The following is a 22,355-nucleotide window of genomic DNA, read 5'->3' as shown; positions in this document are numbered from 1 at the left end:
TTAGTAAGATCATCTTTTATATCTATTTGAAAGGAGGAGGGATAAGAAACGTTATCTGGGGCCCAGTGTCTTCTCTTGACCAATCAGTAATACATACCTTTATGTGAAATTCCAGGTTCTCATCCATGGAGTAGATATGGTCAAAGATATCATGAGCAATTCGTGGGATGATCCCCATGAGCTGGGGGTCGTGCAGCTTCCCCTAGTGGGTGAAAATACAAACACAGGCCGTTAAAGGGTGCTGGGAGACACAGGAGAGAGAGGAGGAACCATTGCTGGGTTCCTTAGACAGAACCTGGTGGAGCAGGAAGCACCCACGTGTGCCTGCCGGCTCCCTTGGGCATCTACCTGACTTGCCAACAGACCAGAAGTTGGTGGAAAAACTCAATGTGTTCATCTGTTTATCCAGCAGGGGAGCACTTGTGCTGTTAAATTCTGAGGCCCACAGTATTGCCTCCAGCGGCCACTCAAGGCAGCAAATCAGTGTCTATGTGGCTAGTGTGGGGTGAGGAGGAGAAGGGAAAGGGAGCAGGAGAAGGAATGAGAATATATGGGTTTGGGTTTTGAGTATTTACAAACTGACTTGAGCCTGCAGGTCCAAGTAAGGTAATGTCCTTTAATGAAATAACCTTTAGAACTGATTTCCAAAATTTTTCAAAATTTCTAAGAACCTTATTCTGGCAACACTTTCAGTATCATTTAACAGATCAATCAAGAAAATACACTTCATCAATTTCTTTTAAAAATCTGTAGTCCCCAGGCTGAATTGTTCTAAATAAGTTTTAGCTGTTTCTAACACCTAAATCCACGTTTAAGATAGTCTTATATTCTTCTTTCCCCCCTTTTCTACTTTACTCATTTTACCTAAGGGGATGGGGACAGGTAAATTATCCTGCTATTTGGATATTACCAAATCCACTTCTAAGGTCCAGAATTTGCCACCTCTGAAGATTTTAGAAAAGATGCCATAGGATCTGACAGCAACTCCTAATGAAGACTTCCAGAAGCATTTAAAGCAACACACAAGCTCCAGAGAGCCTTTGCCTAAGCCCACCATCAAATAAGCATTTAAGTTCTCATATGAGTTCAACAACCCATCAGTGAACAAACACACGGTCTGCAGGTTTAAAGTGATCAGTGCCAACCGTACACCCAGAGAATTTTCCAGATTTTTTTTTTTCTTTAGACAAGGTCTCACTCTGTTGCCCAGGCTGAAGCGCTGACTGCAACCTCCACTTCTCAGGCTCAAGTGATCCTCCAACCTCAGCTTCCCTAGTAGCTGGAACTACAGGTGTGCACCACCACACCCGGCTAATTTTTTGTATTTTTTGTAGAGACAAGGTTTTGCCATGTTACCAAGGCTGGTGTCCAACTCCTGAGCTCAAAGTGTCTGCCCACCTTGGCTTCCCAGAGTGCTGGGATTACAGGCATGAGCCACCTCATCCGGCAGTCTGGCTTCCAGCAAAGCTGTCTCATCTGGAAAAATGGGTACTCCTCTGGAATGCCCTTATCTATTAAGAATCTAAATAGTTTGATGTATTGATATTGTTTTTTAGTTTGACTGCATACTTCCTAAAGATAGGGATGGCCAGTGCATGTATATTTCTCCCCATTGCTTACAAAATTTAGTATTTATTACATAGCATTATTGTATAATTTAAGTTAAATAGGATATATAAAGTGCTTAGTGACATGGGACGGGCTCAAATAAATGTTCGTATTATATCACTCAGCTCATAGGAGGTTCTCACGAACAAGTTGTTGGAGTTTATTTCACCTGAAGAGTCTGAAACACATTTCTATCTCTGACAATTAATACATATCTTCGGAAAGAAAACAGTGCCAAATGACAGACTGACAATCTCAGATCTTGATAACTTTTAAACTGTATATTCCATCATAAACATGTAACAAATTAGACAATGGGCCCCCACATGCTCTGAAGCATGGAGATCACTGGCAGGAACAATACCTATGGTGAGAACATCATTTCCGTATTGTCAAATGTCATGACTCCACTCAGCCAATCAAAAGACCTCCCCTACCCAAGCCCTCCAGAGCTTTTTAATAATTGATGATAATCCTTTAGCTTCTCCTCAGTAGCCCACAGCCAGAGAAGAATGACTGATAATCCAAAAATCATTTATAATTGACTCACATCTATTTTCCTATATGCTTTCCCTTTCAATGGATTTATCTCCCCATTGATTCCTGGCTTATACAAGTGCTGACATCCCTTTGTTTGCCTTTGTCAGGGCAAGAACCAAGGCAGAACCAGAGATGAATCTAGGACACTCTCTACTTTGTGTCTCTCTGAAGTCCTCACCCTAAAATCAATGTGAGAAAAGTGAGTGTTCTCATAATAATGCCTCCCATCCCCACAGGAACAGACGCATACCCAAATCCACTGCAGGCCTAGCAGCTGGCCTGCTTGATCCAGCTCAGATGCTCAAGAGCGGTAAGGGCTTTGTGTGCAGTAAACTAGGCCTGCCGAAACAATCTGCAGGTGTGCGTATGCAGGGGAGGATGTAGGGCATGTGGAGCGTGCCTGTGTGTGTGTGTGTGTGTCTGTGTGTGTGTGTCGTGTTAGGGGAGCATATGGATGTGTGATGTGTGTGTGGTGTATGTCTGTGTGTGATACATGTGTAGGGTGTGAGGGTTATGTCTGCATGTGTGGGGGCGTGTGATGTACGTGGAGTATTAACATGTATGTGTGATGTGGGGCATATATGTGTGTGAGATGGATGTAGGGAATGTGTGCAGGCATGTGCTATAGCGTGAATGTAGGAAGTGTGGCGAGTGTGGGAGTGCTTGTGGCGTGTGGCATTCTGTGGTGTGTGTGTATTGTATATGTGTGATATGTGGTGTCTGTGTCTGTATGATGTATGCGGTGTGTGTGTGTGTGTGTGTGTGTATATGGGGGTATGTGTGTGTGTTGTATGTGTATATATGTGGGGTCTGTCGGTATGTGTGCATGTATATGTGGGAGCGTCTGTATGTGGTGTCTGTGTGTGTGTGTATGTGGGGGGTATGCTATACGATGTGTGGTGTGGGGTATATGGTATGTCTGTATGTGTGTATGTCTGTGTGTGTATGATGGGGGTGTGGTATATAGTGTGACATATGCATGTCCATATGTAGGTGTGTGAGGTGTACCTCTCTGTATGTTTATGATGTATGTAGGGGTCACATGTGGTATACAGTGTGTAGTGTGTGCTGTGTTTGTGTGTGGTGTGCATATACCTGTGTGTATATGTATGATGTATGTGGAGGGGTGGTATGTGATGTCTGTGTGTGCAAGTGTGTGATGTGTATATGTCTGCGTGTGTATGATGTATGGGGGCATGTGCAGTATGTGTTGTGTGGTGTGTCTGTATGTGTGTGATATATATGTCTGTGTGTGTTTATGATGCATGTGAGGGCCTTGTGTGGTGTGAGGTATGTCTGTGGTATGTATATGTCTGTATGTGTATGATGTATGTGGGAGGGTGTGTGGTATGTGGTGTGTGGTGTGTCTGTGTAGGTATATGTGTGATGTGTATATGTTTGTGTGTATGATGTATTTAAGCAGTGTGGTATATGGTGTGTGGTGTGTCTGTGTGTATATTATGCATGTGGTGTGTCTGTGTATATGTGTGTGGTGTGCATATGTCTGTGTGTGTATCCTGTATGTGGGGGGTATGTGGTATATGGTGTGTCTGTGTGTGTATGTGTGTGTGTGTGTGATGTATGTGGGAGGTATGGTGTGTGGTGCATCTGTGTGTGATGTGTCTGTGTATATGTATGTGGTGTGCATATGTCTGTGTATGTGTACAATGTATGTGGGGTGTGGTATGTGGTGTGTAATATGTCTGTGTGTGATGTGTCTGTGTATATATGTGTGTGGTGTGCGTATGTCTGTGTGTGTGTACAATGTATGTGGGGGATGTATGATATGTGGTGTATGGTGTGTCTGTGTATATATGTGTGTGGTGTGCGTATGTCTGTGTGTGTACAGTGTATGTGGGGATGTATGATATGTGGTGTATGGTGTGTCTGTGTATATATGTGTGTGGTGTGCGTATGTCTGTGTGTGTGTACAATGTATGTGGGGGGTGTACGGTATGTGGTGTGTGGTGTGTCTGTGTATATATGTGTGTGGTGTGCATATGTCTGTGTGTGTGTATGATATATGTGGGGGGTGGAATGTGGTGTGTGGTGTGTGGTGTGTCTGTGTATATATGTGTGTGGTGTGCATATGTCTGTGTGTGTACAATGTATGTGGGGGGTGTACGGTATGTGGTGTATGGTATGTCTGTGTATATATGTGTGTGGTGTGCATATGTCTGTGTGTGTGTATGATATATGTGGGGGGTGGAATGTGGTGTGTGGTGTGTGGTGTGTCTGTGTATGTGTGTATGACAGGTGCTCCTTAGAGGTCTTCACTGCTTCTACACTGACCCTTGCAGATGAGATGTGCAGTCCAGACCCACAATGCACAGTTGCTTCGGGCAGTAAGAAGTGGGAAAACAGCTGAGAGCTATAGAAATTCAGAGACTAGAAATGTCCCAGATTTCCAGTAATAAATGGGTAATATGGGATGGCTTCCTTGAGGGACACCAAATCTTGAAGAATGAGTAAGTTTAGGAATGGGCAGAGAGGATGTGGGCAGAGAAGGTGAGTGGGAGAACAAGGTACAGGAACTGAGAAAGAACAGTGAAAGTGTATTGTAGCTGAAGGATCAAAGATGAACTTGGGGAGCAAAGAAATCCGCTGCTTCACCACCTTGTTTCTCCCAGAAAGCACATAGGAGAAAGATCTTTATAACTGCATCCTGTATAATTTTATCCACAAACTTTTCCCATGGAATGTGATCTTTTAGGAGCACATGTGAAAGAAGAAACAGGACCCAGGCCACCAGCCACTGAACAAGACTCTCTTTGTTCCAACCCCAGTTGCCTCCTTGACCTCCCAAGCAGGGCAAGAGTTTCCTGAAACACTTAAGATGTCAGCCCGTCAGTACATGAGCACTGTGCGTTCAGATAGCCTTGTTCGAAATCACTTGGCAGGCTTGGCGGGGCGGCCGGGAAGCCTGTACCATTCAGATGACCTCCAAGCATCTCTTTGGGCAGAAAGAAAAAACACAAAGCATCTCCGTCCATCTATATCAGTGTGCAGAAAAGGATCACAAAGTAGGGCATGGGGCCAAGAGAAGCCCTTCCCAGCATCACACACTGAACAAAAAGAACAGTCCGTCCCCTTTTCCTCAGCTGGAGCTGGAACCCCCTGTGTCCTCCCCAGCGCCAACCCTGGGTATAGGCAACACAAGCCCAGGACCTTCTGTGTGTTGGTGTCCACCAAGCTTAGCATTAACACCATCCAGTGAGTCATATATTTACTGAAAACCTACCTTAAGTGCTCCATCTTGAGAAGCTAATCTTTCCAATTTTATGTAGGCTTATCTGTTTGTTCCCCTCAATACAAGGTAATAGAGTCACCACTGGAGGTCAGACCAAAACCAGGGGGATTAAAGTGAAAAACAGCTTTAACATGTGACTGCTCTGTCCACTCAGGGACACTCAGGGAGTTAACATCCCCTTCCGAAAGCCTTTGGAAGATCACAATGTGTAATTTGAATACATAAAATCCTCCTTTCAGAGAATGCAGACCCTGTATAGGGCTCTTTTGACTTAATCGCATTCCAGGATCCTGGATTTCTTGGTCTCCTGCAGTATCTATGACTTCAGCTTGAGGCTCCTCCTTCCCTCTGTCTTCCTCTGAAAATATCCCTTACCTTTGCTCCAATCTATAATTACCCTACAGAAAGAACTCGATTAAGTGAGGGGGTGGGTGGCACTAGGAAAAAACTCCCATCTACATCAACTATTTCTAACTGTAGGCACAAGTATGTGATCTGCAAAAGTCACAATAAAGAAAAGCAACTCATTACAATCGACCTTTTAAAACTGACAAAGATGAAGAGGTGACAGAATTTAGGCAACCAGAGGCGAAACCTGTCCGGAACCCAGTTCCTTTCAGGTCCCCCATGAGTCCTCGCTGGGCAGGCATTGTGGAGTTTACACTGTAAGACACGGACGGCTTGAGAGCCTCTAGTTTAGCAAAATATCTCTTATACGAGTTTTTGTTTTTTGGATTTTTATTTTATTTATTTATTTTTATCTATTTATTTCTTAAGACGGAGTCTTGCTCTGCCACTCAGGCTGGAGTGCAGTGCTGTAATCTTGGCTCACTGCAACCTTTGCCTCCCTAGTTCAAACGATTCTCCTGCCTCAGTCTCCCAGGTAGCTGGGACTACAAAATGTGCGCCACCACGCCTGACTAATTTTTTTTGTATTTTTAGTAGGGATGGGGTTTCACCATGTTAGCCAGGCTAGTCTCGAACTCCTGACCTACATGCTGGGATTACAGGCATAAGCTACCACGCCTGGCCTCCCATATTAGGTTTAAAGGCAGGGCATAGCTCTTTGCCATCACCCTATATCCATCTCTTCTCCTGAAATAAGATGTTACACTGGGGAGCGTTCTCTCTCTTGATGTCTTACAGTTTAAATTTCTGGCATTTAGCAAATACCTTATATTTTCTAATCCCAAAGCTTAAAAGGTCACTCTTGTAAGCATTCCAAGAGATTTGGGGGGATTTTAAATAACGCGGGTTGCTTTTGTTTGTTTGTTTTTGTTTGGTATTATATACAGTTTGGTAATATAAAAACAAAACGAAAACCTCCGGACTGATTGAATTCCTCACTAGACACCATATCTCTCTTTCAAGTGCCATCTGACCTATGAGGAAGTTTTTGTCCACAGCTACTGGACTAGGTGGGACCCAGGAAATGTAGAACTGTAACTTTTGTATAGTCTCAAGGTCAAGAGTCGGGGGCCCAGTAAGAGAGGGAAAGGCGAGGGGTCGGGGCAGGAGCATGGGGATACCAGGGCCAGCGTTTCCAAGACGTTCTGCAGTAGAGTGTGAGAGGAGGAGATGGGCTGAGGCCACTCAGGTGTCAAGGGAAAGACCTGCTTAGTCAGAAAGAAGTGATAAATAAACCTCATGCTTCCTTTAATCTGTGCAGTCTCTGAACCACTTTGTCTTCAGCAAAACGGGTGAAAGAGAGTCAACACCACAGAAATGAGATCCCCGGCACTGTACCCACACTTGAAATCAGTATGAGCAGAACATCAGAGCCCTGAGGAGTTTAGCCTCGTGCCTTTGAAATCTCCTCTTCAATAGGAATGATTCATAAGCTAAACCGATTCTGCAGCAGCCGTCTCAGTGCTATTCCCAGGAGGGCATCGTAAATGAAAAACCCTAAGCTGGAAGGATTAAGGATTCATCTTACCCTGCTTCTGAATTCCCCAAACTTCCTCTGTGCAGTTTCTTATAATAACCACGCTTACCACCTCTCCTCACCTGTCAGGTGGGTCTCACCTTTAGAAGAATTATCAGGCCCTGAAGGCCCTATAGGATTTGGTGATTTAAAAAAAAGGAAAAGAGGAGGCAAAGGGGTTCAATTTTGCCTGCAGACCTGCCTTGTTTGCAAAACAAACTGAAGCCACAAAGTTCCACAGCCAACAAATGGAGCTGGGGTCATACCCTGAAGTGCCTTCAGGGAGCAGGTATGTAAGTTAATAAGGAAGGATGCCGAATATAAGTTCATCTTCACCCCAGTGTGCATGAAGTGGGCTGGGTGTGAGTACAATGGAGAGTCCCGCCCCATATACGTGGGGTGGCCAGGGCCAGGACCACAGGCACCATTTTCACAAATACTAACAGATATTTTACCAAACTTCTCCTAGGTGACAGCAGCTATTCCCTGCACTAGAAATGTTAACAAAAAGGTGAACAGGACAATGAAGTGAACAGAGAAGCCTGAATTTTATATTATGGTGAAATTCACCCAGTGCTGCCAGATCTTCAGAATATTCAACCTAAGATGGAAAATTTGAATGGTGTGAAATCATCCAATTTTTAACATTGCTTACAATTTAAAAAATATACATAATGGGCAGGCCAAACAAAAATACGTCTGTGGGCTGAATGTGGCTCATAAGCCAACTTTTTAAAATCTCTGATTTTTCATTTATTCTAAGAGATGTACCTCCCCGGGGGCCTTCATCAAGGTAAATGATTTTCCCAATAGGCTTTCCCAGTTAGATTGAGGCTGAAGTCCAGAATGATGTTCACACTACTGCTTAGCTAATCAATGATTGGTTCCGAATAGAATGTATTCTTACCATCACAAAGTTATCAATAAAGGCCTTTTAAAAATACTGAATTCCTGAGACTTTATTTTTCACTGCTATTTTAAAACTTCTCAAAGACATAATTAATTGGCCAAACATAACCGTCTCTATTTCCCAGTAAAGAAAGCCACATGCACCTCAAGTTTTGCTGGAAACGTCAGTTGCATTCAGTCATCTCAGAGATTCGCATTAGACATTGTAATCTTACCTCCATGGTGTGGGTTTTTCCTGATGAAGTCTGCCCATACGCAAAAATCGTCCCGTTATAACCTTCAAGGACATCTGTGAACAAGAAAAAGAAATTAAAATTAACTCATTACTTTGATCATATGCTGGTGTAGGTTGCATATTTTAAAATTACATTTTCCAAATGGCCCATCTCATTTTTCATACAAATGATATATTTTAACTCCTTGTGAATTTTAAGTAGAATTATGAGATAAGAGCAGAAATGCAGGCCTCTGTTGTTCTACAAATAGAAAGAAACGGACTCATACTTCACAGAATATATTAATGAAGAAGGAGGCAGACACACGTTCTCCCAATGACATCAAAATCAAGACAGAGACATCGAGCACAAAACTTTTTTTTAGTAGAAGGATATTTGAGTTGTCTTCTAGAAGTCGATCTATTGAGATTAGTTGGGGGAAAAAGAAAACACTATTCTTATGCCCTAAGTTTCTGGAGTGAGATGAAGAATAGAATTTCTTTCCTCAGTTTAAACGCTGGCCCAGGCTAGCTCCTTGGGGAGGTTTCTCCTGAAAGCTCTACCAGAGCTCCTTGAGTCCAGAGGCAGGGGAGGAAAAGGGCCCCACTCTATAAACAGAGCCTCACGGTGACAATCCAATCAACCCAGAAACTAGCCGGGCCCTCACTTAAATTTAATGTCTCTGTGTTTGCACTGACAGTGCTAACAAGCCAGCCCAGGCCCATCAGCATCAGGAAACGTCTTTTCATTACACAATGAGAGCACTGTGCAAAGCCTTCCACACTGCAGGTCGGTGCCACATCACACAGAGACAAGGGGAGGCTCGAGGGTGGAGGCTGCTTTTTGCTGAAGAGCTGAAGATTATCTGTGGGAATTCTTTCAAAGCAGCAGAGGTGATTAAAATATATTTAGCACTCATTTCCCTCCTGCTTTCCTCCTTCATCCTCACAAATATCACTGGAAGAGGAACAATGCATCATTAATATCCTTGATCCTCCATTCAGCATAAGGGGAGGAGGTCTTCATTTGCACAAGGTGCAGAGGCAGGGAGAAGGGCCCACACCGAGGTGTCCTACTCAGGGTCATGTAAAAAACCAAGCTAGGCTTACTTCAGGCTCTATAAATAGAGTTTTTCTTTTGGGGGCATGGTAGAGGGGGTCCTCTGAATTTTATGATCCTGGTTTGTTTCTGTTTTGCTTAGATGGGTTTGCTTTTTTGAATTTATATAATTCTGATTTGTTATGTTTTTAAAAACAATTTTGATACACATTTGACCGATCTGAGGTTGTTGAAGTGTGAACTGGGATAAGAACGAAAAGCAATATTTTATTTTAGGAATCTAAGAACAGGAAAATTAAGTGTCGGGTTTTTTTGTTGTTTTTTTTTTTTTTAATTCTAGTAGCCCTCAAGAGTTTGTATCAAGCTATACTAGGGGTTGGGGGAGAGGAGGGACAGAGAGAGAGAGGAGGGAGAGAGAGAGAGAGAGAGAGGAGAGAGAGAGAGACAGAGAACGTTCACAGGTATCAGACTTCGGCTAATGGTTCCCCTGGTAACAGTGGGAAGCAAAAACTTGAAGTAGTCAGTGTAAGGTTTGGAGGTTCAAGCTTCAGTTTCCACAAAAATGCCAAACTACTCAAAGAAAAGATTCCTCAGGCCAGAGCAGACAGAGCACCTCCACATCAACATGAATATGATATGCTTTGAGGGACCCAAAGGAACAAGGTCCCACCCTTAGGTTAAACTTTAAAAATGCCATATTCATAACACGAACCACTCCAGCCTATTGGAATGCTGGCTACATCACAATATTACAGTTTCCATTTATTCAAAATTACCATTTTTTATAAATTAACCATCCCCCTACACACACACACACACACACACACACACACACACACCCCTGAAAGGGCTTTCCTTGTCTTAAGCCTCTGTGTGTGAAACACTCTGGAACCCACTGGCCCAGGTGTTAGAACAGCACCGAAGTTGCCAGGGCCAGGGGTCCAGCCATCCTGACCTCTGCTGGCCACCCTGCAAGTGCCGATGTTCCCACGCAGGAGGCCCCGGGGAGGTGGTACCGAGCAATCCGCCACACCAAGGAAACTCAGCTCAGAGCTCAGCTTCCTCCTGAATTAGGCCACACCAGAGGCCTCCCAGGTCTCATGCACGCCCCTGAGTCCATCACTGTAACAGAAACTCGTCTGTGGCTTCACTTGTTTTGGATTAAGGAGCTGAGAAGCCTGCGAGACTGTACTTGGAGAATCTGTTTCTTGCTGCCGTTTCGTCACCGAGCACAATTTTTTTTCCCCTTCTTTTTTTGTAAGAAAAGAAGAACACGTAAAACCCCACTAGAACAAACTCCACTCGGCCCTGAAAGTATTTACAATCAGGTTACAGCTCATTCACTGCTGCAGAACCTCGCTCCAGCGCTCAAGGTTGAAGGGAGCCGACGTCGCCCTCTATCGGCTCCGCGCTGCACTAGAAGGTAATTTAAACGAAAAGGCTCTTTGAAGCCGGTGTTCTCTATTTTCTTCGAAACTCCAGGTTTTCGGGGCTTGTTTTCTGTTTATTGTTTGTTTGCTCAGTCTGTGTTTTGATTTGCTGGTGAGGGGAGGCACAGAGGGGAAGTGGAGCAGGAGCCCAGCGCGTTTCTATGGCCACCGCGACCACAGGCAGTGGGGGAGCCGCAGCGGGAAAGGCCAGGACACGCTCTGCACTGCGGGGGCCACGCCGCCCCCGACCCGATTCCCACAGAAGCGCCCACAAAAGGCACTTTCATCACGTCCACTGCCCGCTCCTGGGCCCACGGAGTGCATTTGTTTTAGAGTCTCTGCAGAAACAATGACTGTTTCCACATTTCAGCCACGCTCCGCAGACAGAACGTTTCTTTGTGTTGGTGCCTGGTGTGATGTGACCTCCACTGGTACAGCACAGCCCGCCGCACCTCAGGCCACAGCACTCTTCCATCCCGCAGCTGCATGAACCCCAGAAGGAGCTTCCGCCGCAGGTGCCCAGAGCCTTCTCATCTCTCAGGGGAGGAAGGATAGCAGTAGATACTTAAAATGCTCCTTGCCTCCCATTTGCCCAGTTCTGAATCCAGGTCTTGCTAAAGCAAAAGAGTTAATGCCATTTCCAGATTAGAATTGGGGGAGGATTTGATCATATCTACCCATCAGTAGTCCTAAGGAGGCATGGGGCTTCCTACTGACTCTCCAGGGGAAATGGGGGCCTGTAGGGTTTCTGGAGATAGTGGCTGACAGGCCATCCTCACCAGTCACCAAACCACTCAGGCCACAACCAGAGGATGAAGAGGCGGTCCTGCTGACCACCCGAGGCCAGCCTGCGTGCCGGCTGGCCAGACTAAAGGCTAATCACTGTGCCCAGGCAAGGGCATGCTGCGTCTTCAGAATGGAAACATGCCTCATCACTGGCAGATCACCAGGGCCACCACAAGGTGTGGGAGCCACCATCCCTGTCCCCTCTTCTCTACCCTCCTCCCACACCATTCCCAGCCCTGTCTTTTGCAATGCTTAGTTAATAGTCCATATGGCCTGACAGAACAGGGACCGCTCATAAAATAATTGTCATCAAATGCTCGCTGTGTGCTCACCAGGAAGGGAGGCAGGGGAGTGCAGAAGAACATCAGTCAATCAGTCCGACAAGCCCAGGCTTGAGTCCCAGTCCATGGCCCCCCAACCAACCTGGCCAAGTTACTTCACTTCTCTGAGCCTCAAATTCCTCTTCTGTACAATGAGGAAAATAATGCTCACCCTTCAGAAAGTTGTTGATTTAAAATGCAACTCCCTTCAGAAAGTTGTTGATTTAAAATGCGACAACATATGTCAAGTATATAGACAGTGCCTGATAAGTCACAGCTAAAAATATTTTTTCTTCTTCAGAGTCATATGTAAGATAATAACAAAACAGATCTGGTAATATCATCCTAAGTTTAACATTCTTCATTGGGTCCACATTGTCTGCAGGATAAAGTCCATCCATTTCCATCAAATTGCTCCAGCCTAACTTTCCCAGCCTCATCTCCCATAATGCCGCTCTGCACCCTCTGCCACTCCAAGTTGCCCAAGCAGAATTTGTGTCTTTATGCTTTTACTTTTGCAATCCCCTCTGCTTGTACAACCCTGCTATATTCTATAGTCCTCAGGACCCAACCTTTCAGAGAAACCTTCTTTAATTCTCCACTCCCTCTCCCGACCAAAATCAATACAAGTGACATTATTCCGTGTTCCCGTGGCATTTTGCATACACCCTTTCTAAAGTACATAATGCCTATGTGTGTGATGATTATGTACACATCTGTCTCTTTCCCTGTACCCAAAGCTCCTTGCAGACAGTCTTACATAGCATGGCGACTCCAGTCCCAGCAGTGCTTACCCCGTGGTGAGTACTAAATACAACTTACACAAATGAATGATTAAAAGAAACAACTGAATGAATGAATTTTAAAGGAACCAGAACTGGAAAGCAAGAAATCCCCTTCTCTAGCATCTGGATCATCCGTATCTAGTTAATTTAGAAGGCAAATAATTGGTGTGGCTCCTGTAGGCTGGGACATAGTTATAGTACTTCGATAATAGCATCCAGTTACCATGGTGTTTGACTCCTAGGTGTCCAAAGGAGCCTTCCCATTTACTGTGCTGGTAGTCACAAACCTACAACCTCTTTGAGAAGAAATGGAGGAGAATTCTACATGCCTTTTCAAGCAACATTTTGAAAAACAAACACCAAAGATGGGAGCATGAGAGATGCCAGGGCTCTACAAACATTTAAAGTATTTTTTTAACCCAGTGAAGTGGTAGGGAATGAAAAACCAGAGAGAGAATAAAGCCATCAAGTTAAATGGAGCCTCCCAGATGCTCCAAATCATTAAGAGTTTAGATGGACTTGAAAGGAATGCTCCTCAGTCCACCCATTATCAGGAATCAAGGGGACTGTGGTACCCTAAGGAAGCCATCCGATTTAATTATTGGCCTCTAGAAAAAAAGGGCTCCACAGCACTACCTCCCAATCTTGATTTAAATAGGGTTCCTCGTGGCAAGAGATACCTCAGCTGTACCTGGTCATCTATTCCAAGGAGTTCTTTCTTGTATATCTACGCTTTAGCTTACTGATTCTGAAATACATGGCCGCTTCTCACATTAGCCTCAGTGGATATTTGTGAAAGTTCAATCAGACCTTCATCAATTCCTTTTTAAAGGAGAATAAGGCATGTATGTATGATCATATATATTTATGACACCCTAGAAATGTCTTTTTGTCATATCATGTCAGGGCCTGATTTTATTCTACTAGATGGTTTTCTTTATAGCTCACTATATACTGGGTCTCAAATTATCCAGAGTTAGGCCGCATCTTTACAAGACCTGCCCGTTTCTGACATTTCATACTGTAGAGAAATCCGAACATTGAAAGAGGCCCAAACTTCTTTTGTGAATAAGGACTCAAAGAGTATTACTATAGTTTGTTAATCACAGGATTTTTTTTTTAACAGGGTGCATCCATTTCTAATTATGTCAGCTTACAGAGGACAGGATGTATCTAAATGGCCCTCATGTTTACCACAGCATGTGGTAAATACTATTTGTTTGTGGTAATGAAGGGGGAGAGAAAAAGAAATTCTGGCACATATGTGATTAATCTTACTTTAATAAAAAATATATGAATGAGTCCAATAATAGGGAGCAGGGCTGAGTAGGAGCAAACCAAGAAAGACATACTGCGAAAACACAGAAAACATGTTTAGATAGAAAGAGAAGCAGAAGAGTAAAAGTAGAGAGACGACGAAAATTACCACCCGATATAGGTCCATACTATTAATTCAGAAAGAGCTCAAATTCAGGCATATTTTTTTCTCATTGGGTTTCTATAAAAATCTCACTGTGAAGACCTTCAAAATTAATTGATGTCTGCAGCAAGAATGTGAATAACCATCCACCTCAGCAAGGAACATTACATGCTGACATGCATCTCCCACACAGGTGTCCAGGGTCAGAATTAATCGAACAGATGTACCGAGAGCTGATTTTCATGAATTTCAAATACTTAGGTTAGTCAGCTTCTAAAAACAAGCAGATCCAAAGTGACATGGTAGGTTATTTTGGTTTTGTTTTTACTTCTTGCTTTTTAAATCCAGAGCTGCCTATAAAGGGGGCAGCATCAAGACATTTGAAAGCACAATTGCCATAGCATTCACATTTGAGGGCAAGGATTTGATGATGAAAAGCAAAGTAGCAGGAGATGCCCCCCAGCTCTGTCCAGATGGCAAGCCTGCCAATGCAAGCTTCAACCTGCCCCTGATTTGAAAGGACAAGGTAGAGCAATGTGTAAATTGCTTCATCTCCCTGCTGCTATTTTGACATGAATCCTCCAGGGCCAATGCCAGTGCTAGAGAAAAGGACTGATCTCTAAGACGTAAATGTAGGCTTGAGGCTACCTGTTTGGAGGAACAAATGTCAGGATCTGGGTGGGATGGTTGAAAATGGGTTAGGAGAAAGCATCATTAAGGAATGCTGAATAGCAAGACCAGGCTCGATAACCAACACGGTAATGTGATTTTATGACACTGTAGAAAATTTCTAAATGGCAAAAATTTTCCATATTTAAGTCTTCTTGCTGAGAGACATTAGTAAAAGGGAGACAGATGCACAGAGTAAATCAACCAAAGATGTACAACTGAAGCATCAGGAATATATATTTTCTCCTTCAAAGGAAAAAGGAGGTTTCATACCTGCAGCAGTGTTTTAAAATTGTTACAGAAATAGTGTGAATACAGCTTACCTTCCTTTAAACTTTTGGGTGACAAAATAGAAAAGGTGGCAAAAGAAATAAATAAATGTCCTTGAAAAGGGGAAATAGAGAGATTAAATAATTTGCCTGACATCATAGCAAATCAGGGCTAGAACCGAGGCTATAGAATTCAGTGTTTCCAATTAGCAGGCCTCTGCTTAGAGTCAAGGCACATTGATTCCTAGGCTGCAAATATCACTTAATGTTTTCAATTACTCTGAATGGCCCAGGAGGAAATAAAGAAATAGCACTTACCTTTGACAATTTGCTTCGCACATGCATTGTAAACCTGCTCTTGGCTTGTGTTGGGAGGTAGCACTCTGTCGAAGACATATGGCTTCCCTTGCTAAAAAAGAAAGACAAAGGAAAGAAAAGGGTGGGAAAAAAACACATTAGACGTTTAGGAATAAAAAAGCGCTGACATTAGTAGCTAGGCCATAGGCACTAAATCACCAACCCTATTCTTTAAGGCAGTTCATTACCAAGAGTAGGGAATTTTTATAGCATATACCACACATGCATTGCGTGTATGTGCACTGTATGTTGAGAATCTGAGATTTTAAAAAATTTAAATTTAACCACTTTTTAAATGAAGGGTAGGCTGAGACTCATTCATTCATTCGACCAAGTATTTACTGAGCACTTACACAGAGCCTGGCACTGGGCTAGACGCTGAAAAAAAAAAAAAAAAAAAAAAAAAAAAAAAAAAAAAACCACACAAAACAATCCTGCTCTTGTGAATCATTTAATTAAGTTGAGCAGATAGCTAATAAGCAAGAAAGCAAACACAGAGGAAAATGCAAAATGCCTAGGTTTAAAATGGCAGGACAGAGGGAATGCTAGAGAGGGCAAGGAAAGCCTGGTGAAGAAGGACCACTTAAGTGTATCTTCACAGAATCAGGAAGATGGAGGCTCCTGAAGAACTGCAGAAGCACATCCCAGGCAGGAGCCCAGCAGACAGCAAAGGGCCTGGTGTGTTCAAGGAATTGGAGGGCAAGCAAATCAGGAGCCAGTTCATGCAGCGCACAGTTAGCCAAGGTGATGTGCTTAAATGTTAGTCAATGGGAAGATGGGACAAACAGATTTAAGGAGCTCCTCTTATTAGAAAGCTACTATTGCTTTGTGTCCAAAAGAATTCTTGTGTTTTCTTTCTCATGCATAAGTGATGCTTTAACTGAGTTGAGGCTTCCAAGACAAAGAGGGCCCTTTTGTACAGTAAATCAAGAGATTTCCCCCAGGTGTGGGGTTTTGGGATTTGGTTTGATGCTCAAATGTATGTGTTTCAAGGAAATAACTAGTAGAGGGGAAGAGAAGAAACTCCACTGTGCACTATATGAGCCCTGACGCCTAATCACTCCATGTTCAATAAGGAGTTACTGGGCATTTAGGTGCCAGGCACAGTGCTGAGTGCTGCGGAAGTGGTGCGTGGGACAGACACAGCCCCTTCCCTAGAAGAACCCATCCTGAAGGCACCTCTTCTCTACCACCACCACCCAGGCAGGGGGCAACCATGCTCACCCTCTTCCACAGCCGGACTCACTCAGGAGGCCCTTCCTCTTCATGTTCACCACATAGCAGAGGGGAGGGCAGAAGATGAGAAGGGAGGAGAGAGGAGAGCCAAGAGCCTCCTTTTCTCCCCCTGTGCCCCTCCTACATGTGGCTCTGGACACCAGGAACCACCCAAGGACAGTAGGACTCCTCAAAAAGATAATTGCTCATGAGGGATCCAAGAGCAAGGCTTGTTACATCCTATAACCTTCACACAAAGTAAGTACACAGCTGTCAGAATGGCTGAATGTTCTACTCATTTATTACTTGGGTAGAGCTGTACTGGAGGTAAATTCCTAGCCCTTAAGCTTTAGTCTTTGAAAACTGGATAGCGCCAACCAGGTAAATGAGCTACTTCCACTTGGTCTTAGAGAAATGGAGAATTTTCAGTTACATAAAATTTTGTTTTGATGCAAAGCAGCAGAACCAGAGTCATTCTGCTAAAGTTATAGAAAGAGAACATTTTCTGATGTTTTGTTTGCAGTAAGTTTCCTTCAGTTAGTGAATCAAGGATTTGGTTGAATAACCAATACACTATTCCTCACCATAGTGTATTGCCAACTATCAGCTTACTACATGATTATTAAGCTTTATCTATTTGTAAAATTCTACTAAATGTCAGTAAGTTAAAAGGTAAAAATAAATATTTGCAGAGTTTGCCTGGGTATTTGTTATCAATTGAACTTTCTGGAATAAAAATGTAGCTTTGCTTAATTTAAAGCAAATCCACTATTTATCCAAACAATGAGAATCACCAAAATAAAGCATCTTGTTTACAGCTTGATCCTGCTCTGGGTTTTAGAGAAAATACATTTAATACAGCAGACAAAATGACCTATTAAATTGTAGCACATGGTACGAAAAAAAAAAAGGACTCTTCAGTTTTGCCCTTCTGTTTAAAATGTTTATTAGAATGCATTATGTTTTCACTTTAAGAGAAGTAGAGATCAAGAAATCTCTATTCCTCATTTAAATAATGTAATTTATCAAATGACAAACATAATACAGCGATTCTTCATAACCTAAAGTTAACTACCAAACAGAAGTTGCCTTCAAGTCATTGTGATTGATACTAAGAAAAGATAAAATTTAGAAAGTGATTTGTTACGAGACCTATCTTGTCAGGATTAACACGTTATGTAGTTAAAAATGTAAATATTCTTATGTGTCCTGTCTTGCACTGGGTTAGTTATAGGTTTTTATTTTAGGTCAACCTTAAAGTCTGGAAGATATTGATCAGAATTTAGTTATTGAATATTTTCAAAGAACTGACTTGTGGCATAGCTGTACCAGCTGTCTATATAATTGCCATTTTAAAAAACCACTAATTACTCTTTGCTGCTTTAGTAATGGTATGAAAATCTCACAAATCCTGATTGAGACTTGAACAAAGACTCTTGCCCCATAGCCCCCAAGGAGGTAAGATTGTCCATTTTTTATTCTACCATGGCTAAAGGTTTCTCCAGGCATGCACTGGGCCCAACTTGCTCTAGTCATCACTGAGTTTACAGCTACAGAATACACTTTTCAAATGACATTTAATGCGGGTTCTGGGTACTAACACTTGAAACCTAATGATGAGGTCACCAGTCACTCCTTCTGGAGACACAATTCCTTTCCAGGTGTCTATGCAGCACATGGTTCTCTCCAACCTCTCTGGCTACCTCCATCAATGTCCTTTGTTGGGGTTTCTTTCAAACTTCTAAATGGTAGTGTATTCAAGACCCAGACCTCTGCCTCCTTTCTGTCTACACTTTTGAGTTTCATGTAATTTAAATCAATATTTCAGCCTTCATCTCTCTTCTAACATCCAGATTCAGATGTCCTCTAGACACTTCCATTTGGGTGTCCATGAGCCATCTCAAACTTAACCAACCAAAAAATAGCCATCAAGCCCTCTGTATCTGAGTAAGAACTATAACACCAATCACCTAGTTATTCAGACTGAAAACTAAGAACCATTCAATATGACTGTCCCAAACTATATCCCAAACCCTATCACTTCTCACCATCTATACCACAGACACTTAGTCCATCATTTCTCCATCAGTCTCTTCTACACAACAGCTATCACCTCCTGACTGATCTCCCTTCCTTAATTCTTGCTCCTAACTATCAAATTTCCACTTAGCAGCTAAAATGAGCTTCCTAAAACTGTAAATCAGATACCAATTCCTTGCCTAATTCCTTCCACAGCCTCCTATTATTCTTAGAGTAGACCCTCTTTGCCCTCAGCTGCCTGCATTATCCTCTGTCTCACTACATTGTGGCCCCATGAACTTTTCTCTGTATGATGCTTATTCCCCAGTTCAGAGCCTTTGCTCTTAACTCTTCCTTTCCCTTATAATTATCCCACTGCAGATACTCATTTACCTGTCTCATTATCACTACTCTTTAGAACTCAATTCAAATTTCTCCTTCCCTGAAGGCTTTCATGATCCTAGGAGCCCCATACCCACCCAGGCATCACTCTCTATTACATTACCCTATTTAGTTTGCTCCATAGTAGTTAGTATGTGACTAATTATCAATCAATCTAATTAACCACTACAATTATAGCATTTTACCAGCTAAAACAGAAGCCATATAAATCCCAAGTCCTAACCCCATGTAGGGAAACCTGCTTCAATTTATGAAGGGAATCTGGATGAGACATACACATTCCACACACATTACTACTGAAAATAAAGTATACAAGCTTTGCCTTGAAGCCTGCATGTGGAACAGTGCTAATTACATAGGTGCAGTATAACTAAAATTAATAACTTACCAGGATCACATACAAAAAAATAACAGCAGATGGTTCTTATACTTTTATAGTTAAAATTTTAAAAAATCATACCACCAGAACTCTATCAAGTTGTTGAGTGCAAGGTGTCTGGGAACCATATGGCCTGCCTATTAATACATTTGACCCATTACCCAACAACTATTTCCCAGCCTGGAAGGAATATTACTCTGGGAGACAACAGAAAACAAAAGACTCACATAAACGTTTCGAAGATGGGCACCAGGAGGGATGTTAAGGAAAGTGAAATTAATTATCCCCAAGAAGAGATCATTAAGAAGTAATCCAATAACAAGCTCTAAGACTGACGACGAGTTGTGGCATAGGGTTGCCAATGATTTGAATGGTTTTTCTTCTCTCTTTATCAAGAAAGAACAAACAAAGGCTAAAATTTCCACAGAGAGATTTAAACTCACTCTCTGGAATTACCTCCTGACGCTGAGGAGTACTGTATTCAGAAGAGGAACTGATTATGGAGAACAATAATTAACTCTGTGTTCCAAGCACTTATATGACTTCATTTCTGAAAGTACAGAAATGACAAGTTCTTTCAGCCCGTGCTGCCACCTTAACACTGTCACCAACACCATCACCAACCACGATGACCCACGCCCTTTTATACTCTAGCCCATTTAATTCTCATAAGAACTCTATGAGCCGGTGAAACCCCGTCTCTACTAAAAAAATACAAAAAACTAGCCGGGCAAGGTGGCAGGTTCCTGTAGTCCCAGCTACTCGGGAGGCTGAGGCAGGAGAATGGCTTAAACCCGGGAGGCGGAGCCTGCAGTGAGCTGAGATCTGGCCACTGCACTCCAGCCTGGGGGACAAAGCGAGACTCTGTCTCAAAAAAAAAAAAAAAAAAAAAAAAAGAACTCTATGAGCTAGGTATTACTATCCCCATTTCACAAACTGGAAAACTAAGGCCAAGCCATATTATCTGCTCTATCACTTAGGGGAAATAACTGCCAGGCCCTTATTTCAAGTGTTCTTCCTTTACGGAGTATTGTTTTCCTAAAAAGCTTCGGATTTGCCAGAAAAGCAGGAGACATCCAAAACATGCTAAGAGACTGAAGCAAAGTGAGTATGAGATAACAAAAGACAGAGATCCCTACTGCAGCCTACGGCAGTCAGGAAAGTGTTAACCATGAAGGTACTGCTGACATGAAACCATTGAGGAAAGAAAAACTGAAGATCTGGGAAGAAGGCAAGATTGTGTAGGGGAAAAAAAGCAGAGGGCATGCAATGGCAAGCATTCCTTTCAACAGAAGGAATTAAAAATGGGCGAAGGCCAATCAGAGGCTAGGGAAAGACAGATGCAAGGCTTGCTATGGAAAGTTGAAGTTATTTTTAAAATTCTACAATTTTTCAGAGCCAAAAGGTCTTTCCAGGTCATTTCAACCTATCATCATGTTTTATAAATAAAGTGAGATCAGGAGAGGGTAGATGGCGTGCATGCAGCCAGCCAGGTAGGCAGCAGATGTGTGCCTCGCATCCAGACCTCCTGCCTCCCTATCCAGTGCTCTAGAAGTTCTACTTTAAAATCACTTGCTCTCTCCAAACATCAAAGAAACAATAAGCCTGAATTTCTGGTTCTTTTTTTCCCCTGCTCTCCTCCCAATTAATTCTAAATTATTTTCAAATACAAAATTAATTAGTCCAATGAACAAAGAGTTGTTGCTCAAGATGTGGTTGGTGTCATTCTGTTAAAAAAAAAAAAAAAGTTGGTGACCAACCTACATCAGGCATTTGCATTACACTAAACTTATCAAGCAGTTATCCCCTAAATGAAGTGAAATGAAAAAGTGACGATCATTCACAATGTACCAGCTCAGGAACTTGGCATCCTACTACCCTCTCAACACCTAAGTGCGGAATCACATCTTGGGCCCCTCCAGGCCCCCAGGCCTGTGACTCCTGAGCTCAGCTCCACAAAGCATAGGGGCCATTTAATTTCCAGGAGCCCCAGCAAAATTTACCCTGTTTCAAGGCCATCCTCTGCACTCTTTAAAAATAAGCAAAATTTCAATGTTCAATCATAAAGTCTATTCCCGAAAGGCGAGGAGCCATGTCTGTTACAGGTGCTTGTACACTCACCGGCTTTACTGTTACAGCTTTGGAGCCTCTGGAAACTTCTGTGAAAATACCAATGACAGACCTGCAGCAGATGCTGTGAGGAGCCTGACTATCCTCTCAATCTCCACCGCTTCCAGGTAGGCTAGTCTAACCTCCCTCAGTCAGTTCCTGCATCTCTCTGACCGGCTAGTCTAACCTTCCACGGTCAGCTCCTGCATCTCTCTGCCTGAAGGCTTTTCTGGCTGCTGGAGCCCTCTTGGTCACCCTCAACAGGCCGAAAGGACCTTGTGGGTACCAACCCCAGCAGTTCTTAGTCAACTGCTATTAAGAGTTGGGGGGCTTAGCCAACCACGGTGGCTCACGCCTGTAATCCCAGCACTTTAGGAGGCCGAGGCGGGTGGATCACGAGGTCAGGAGATCAAAACCATCCTGGCTAACACAGTGAAACCACGTCTCTACTGAAAATACAAAAAAATTAGCCAGGCGTGGTGGCGGGCGCCTGTAGTCCCGGCTACTCGGGAGGCTGAGGCAGGAGAATGGCGTGAACCCGGGAGGCAGAGCTTGCAGTGAGCCGAGATCGCACCACTGCACTCCAGCCTGGGCGACAGAGCGAGATTCCGTCTCACAAAAAAAAAAGAGTTGGGGAGGTCAATACTTTAGCTCCCATGCCCAGGGGTGGTAGTGCAGGGGTGACCCTGA

At 43.2% G+C, this 22,355-nt stretch overlaps 1 protein-coding gene across 1 annotated transcript in view; it reads right to left on the bottom strand.

Annotated features, from left to right (window-relative positions):
* Positions 1 to 22,355, bottom strand: part of KIF5C (kinesin family member 5C) — a 152,296-nt gene that overhangs the window by 89,677 nt on the left and 40,264 nt on the right. Inside the window, exons 2-4 of the mRNA XM_045367028.2 lie at positions 15,503 to 15,593; positions 8,447 to 8,520; positions 98 to 202 (exon numbers count right to left, since the gene is read on the bottom strand). Of these exons, the coding sequence (XP_045222963.1) occupies positions 98 to 202; positions 8,447 to 8,520; positions 15,503 to 15,593 (270 nt within the window). The remainder of the gene's footprint in view (positions 1 to 97; positions 203 to 8,446; positions 8,521 to 15,502; positions 15,594 to 22,355) is intronic.

This window comes from Macaca fascicularis, chromosome 12, assembly GCF_037993035.2.
Source record: "Macaca fascicularis isolate 582-1 chromosome 12, T2T-MFA8v1.1".
Classification (NCBI taxonomy): domain Eukaryota; kingdom Metazoa; phylum Chordata; class Mammalia; order Primates; family Cercopithecidae; genus Macaca; species Macaca fascicularis.
This window is presented reverse-complemented; position numbering and strand designations above follow the sequence as displayed.